Consider the following 3,847-nt stretch of genomic DNA (forward strand, 5'->3'; position numbering starts at 1 on the left):
TTATATTGAGTTTCAGGACCTTCATTTTTTCATCATTCTTCACTAAAATATGTGCTACCCAGTTTTGACTGTGTATTGTCCACTCTTTGTATAATTCTAGCAAAAGGTGTCCCTACGATTCGAGGTATGTTATCATGGCAAAATAATTTTCCAGTAATCCAAAATCCATTCCTTTGATTCTCCATTAATAAAATCAGTGACTGTCATTCTCGGATGCATAACTGGAACATTGGGCCGAGCTGGCATGGCTGGTGTTGAAGAAAGGATCCATCTCACATCCATCTCACACATTAACTCGCTCTTTTTGTTTGTAAAAAGAGGGAGTCAGTTTCAAGTTGTTCCAAAAAAATAGGAAGCTAATAGCCGGTGACAATATATTGATTATTAGTGTTGACAAAGGACTGTTATGAGTTTTCAGACAGTTGTGAATCAAGTGACCATATTTCCTATGTATTGGCCGTACCGTCTAAGTAGCATCTTAAAGTGTCCCGATTTGAAGGTATTTCAATAATATACGGTATATACCTTTTTACATTGTGAATTTACCATTCCTATAGCAGTTACAAACAGAATTGAATTGCATTAGGATCTTGATTAAGCTTATCTGTTTAAAATTTGAAGATATTATAGTAAATTGAACAGTGTAAGAGGAAGATGACTCTATCTAATGAGAGAAATAAAAGAGAAGAAACCTATCAAAATGTTCTAGTTGGCTACAACAGAAGCCATGGCTAAGGTGTACTTATGCTTAAGGTAAGCTTTGATGAAAGGGTCCAAGTCACCATCCATTACAGATGTGATATCTGAAGTCTCATGACTTGTTCGGACATCCTTAACCAGTTTGTAAGGATGAAACACGTAGTTCCTGATCTGCTGCCCCCACTCAGCTTTCACTACATCTCCTCTTATTTCCTTGATTTCAGTCGCACGCTGCTCCTCCGCAATCACCAACAGTTTCGCCTTTAGTCGGGCTAGACCTCTCGTCTTGTTCGCCGATTGACTTCTCTCCTCTGCCACTCAATATAAAATCATCTCTCATATATCAGTAACGCACAACATGCGAGAGAGCGAAAAAGGATCATGCGGGATATTCAGATTCTTCACTACAGGTTGTTTACGTAGACCAACATAGAGTAGATTAGTGGAGACCGCAAGGACAAACCTGAGCAACGGACCGCAACACCAGTAGGGATGTGAGTAATGCGAACAGCAGTTTCAACCTTGTTGACATTCTGTCCTCCTTTTCCACCAGCCCTCGTGAAAGTAATCTCAAGGTCCTCCTCTGGTATTTCAACTCCCACTGCTTCATCAGGCAGAAGCGGCATCACCTCCACACCAGAAAAGCTCGTCTGTGTGCAAATATCAAAACATCATTAAAGCTCCACGTTAGTGAGCGGCTGCTATTACCATAGATGCGTACAAAATCATATGAAATTTCATGAACTGGTTCATGTCAAAAACTTAAGTAAGAGGAGTAGCTTAATTAACCTGGCGAAGGCCTTTGGAATTGAATGGTGATTGTCGTACAATCCTATGAGTTCCTTTCTCCCCTGAAAGGTAACCATACGCATAACGCCCTTCGATCTCAAGGGTGGCAGACTTAATCCCTGCTTCCTCTCCAGCCGACATTTCAACAATTTTAGTCTTGTACCGCTGCTTCTCCCCCCATCTCATATACATCCTAAGTAGCATGTCGGCCCAATCCTGCACTGGAAGTTATCAAAGAAAAATTATAGGAAACACACAGATGCCTAGCCTCTAAGAAAAATTCAAAGGATTGTCAGGTAAACAGTGATTACCTGTGCATCAGTCCCTCCAGCTCCAGCAGTAATGGTGACTACCGCACCTTCTTTATTATAAGGTCCTGACAGAAGCTGCGTTAGCTCAAATCGATCAAGGGATTTGTTCAAGTCTTTGATGATTGCCATGGCCTCTTCAAGCAGGCTAACATCAGTAGATTCCATCTCTTCTGTTAGCTTAACAATCGTTTCCGCATCTTCAACCTGGCTCAGAAAGTATTAACACAGTAAGACAACTTTCAAATTTTTAAGGACAATGCAATTCAAAAGAATCAGGTACCATAGATTTGAATTCAGAGAGCAAGCGCAACCGATCTTTGAGATCGTTCAAGGCGGAAAGCGTTTCTTGAGCTTTAGCACGATCGTCCCAGAAGGAGGTATCAGTAGCTTTTGACTCCAGCAGAGCAATTTCGTGTTGTAATTGCTGCAAACCAGCAGAAGCTCTAATCTCTTCAACACGAGCTGATGCTATTTCTACATCCTTCCTCAACGTATAAAAATCTATAACCATAATGGAAAATCAAAAGCCTGTAATTTAAAATTCTCGAAACTACAAATCTCAAATTAAAGTGGTACCTTGCATCACCCACTCACTCGTATCACTTTCGCTCAGGTTACTCTCCTGTGTAGCGAATAATACTGAAACACAAAACAAAACAAAAAATAGAAGAAAATTGTTAGCCAGATGAAGACGAAAATTTTGAAACTGCAGCTATAGACTGAGAGAAGAACGGACGGGGAGAAGTGAGACGAGAGGTGGAAGAGGAAGATAGATGGGGGAGACGAAGCGGAAGTGAGGGACGAAGAAGATGGAGAATCTTCGGTCGGAGAAGAGGAAGCGTAGGTTTTCCGGCGATGACAAGAGGTCTGAGAACGGTGACCTCCATCGACATTCCTTTCTGCTGTTTCCCCAAATCTAATCGCTTCTTTTCCCTTCTACAACTTATCCACACCAACCTAGCCCCCACGTCATCAGTTTCACATTTTATTTTATTTTTACATCTTATTTTTATTATTATCAAACAGAACTTTAACACGATAAAAGAAAACAATGTATTCCTTGAAGATGAACAATGTATTCCTTGAAGTTCCTAAAATATTTTACCATTCATAAGAATATTTTTTTCTTTCTATTCATTTTTATTTTTCTTGTTGTAGAGAAATATAAAACAAATTTATTCATCTGCTAAATATGATAAATAATCATTATTCCTCATCATTCCTATAATTTTATTCATTTTTGCTCTTTTCATATTCGTTCCCAATGTTTCTGTGATGATTACCGGTTACACCCTAGATTTTGATCCGCACCCATGCGAATAATTGTTTTAACATTTAAAAACATACAATATATGTTTATTGTATATAAATATTGTTATATTAGCATTCGATAATTATTTGTGTTGAATATTTTGTTTTTATCATATACTAATTATACACAGTATTGAATGTTGTTTGTATTTTCGAACTTTTAGAGCATATGAAATTATTAGTAATATAATAAGTAAGTAATTATTTGAATTGTTATTTCTTATATGTCAGTTTTATATTATTTATGTATATTAATATTTAAATTGTTAAAATATATTGTCAATTGAAACAAATATTAAGGTTGACCATAAATAAAATTAATTGATTGTATTTTTAAGAAACATTTCGTTAAAGATTAATTACTGTTAAAAATTAGGATTAGTTATTTTTCACTGGCATTAGGTGTAGTTAAGAGGTAATTTTAAAGGTGAGTTCATATTGGTACTTAAACTTTAATAAGATAGATATGGATTCAAACATGTAACAAAATACAGTTTTGAGTAGAACATGATAACAGAAAAATAATAACAAGATGATTTCTAACTTTTTTGCAGGATAAATTAACTGATTCGTTAATTTTATTTATTTTTATTCTCAATCTTATATTAACAACAAATCGGTGGGTGTGATTCATTTGTTGCATCGCTATCCATTTCATACACTTCTGTTCCAGGAGATAGCATCTATCTTATTAAATTAGAAGTATTTTAAGCTTTTGTTTGGCAACATTGATAGTA

At 36.3% G+C, this 3,847-nt stretch overlaps 1 protein-coding gene across 2 annotated transcripts; it reads right to left on the reverse strand.

Moving 5' to 3' along the window:
* Positions 1–572: 572 nt before the first annotated feature.
* LOC106383079 (peptide chain release factor PrfB1, chloroplastic) lies at positions 573–2,789 on the reverse strand. 2 transcript variants are annotated; one of them, XM_013823192.3, is made up of 7 exons: positions 2,536–2,789; positions 2,376–2,438; positions 2,080–2,300; positions 1,800–2,003; positions 1,489–1,704; positions 1,163–1,349; positions 573–1,010 (listed from the first exon to the last, which is right to left on the reverse strand). In XM_013823192.3, the coding sequence occupies exons 1-7, from the start codon at positions 2,690–2,692 to the stop codon at positions 706–708; spliced, it is 1,353 nt and encodes a 450-aa protein (XP_013678646.2). In that variant the 5' UTR covers positions 2,693–2,789; the 3' UTR covers positions 573–705. The 2 variants fall into 2 exon arrangements, with proteins under 2 accessions (XP_013678646.2, XP_022566034.2); XM_022710313.2 differs by having other exon boundaries at positions 573–1,032.
* Positions 2,790–3,847: the final 1,058 nt, after the last annotated feature.

Source organism: Brassica napus, chromosome C6, assembly GCF_020379485.1.
Source record: "Brassica napus cultivar Da-Ae chromosome C6, Da-Ae, whole genome shotgun sequence".
NCBI lineage: Eukaryota > Viridiplantae > Streptophyta > Magnoliopsida > Brassicales > Brassicaceae > Brassica > Brassica napus.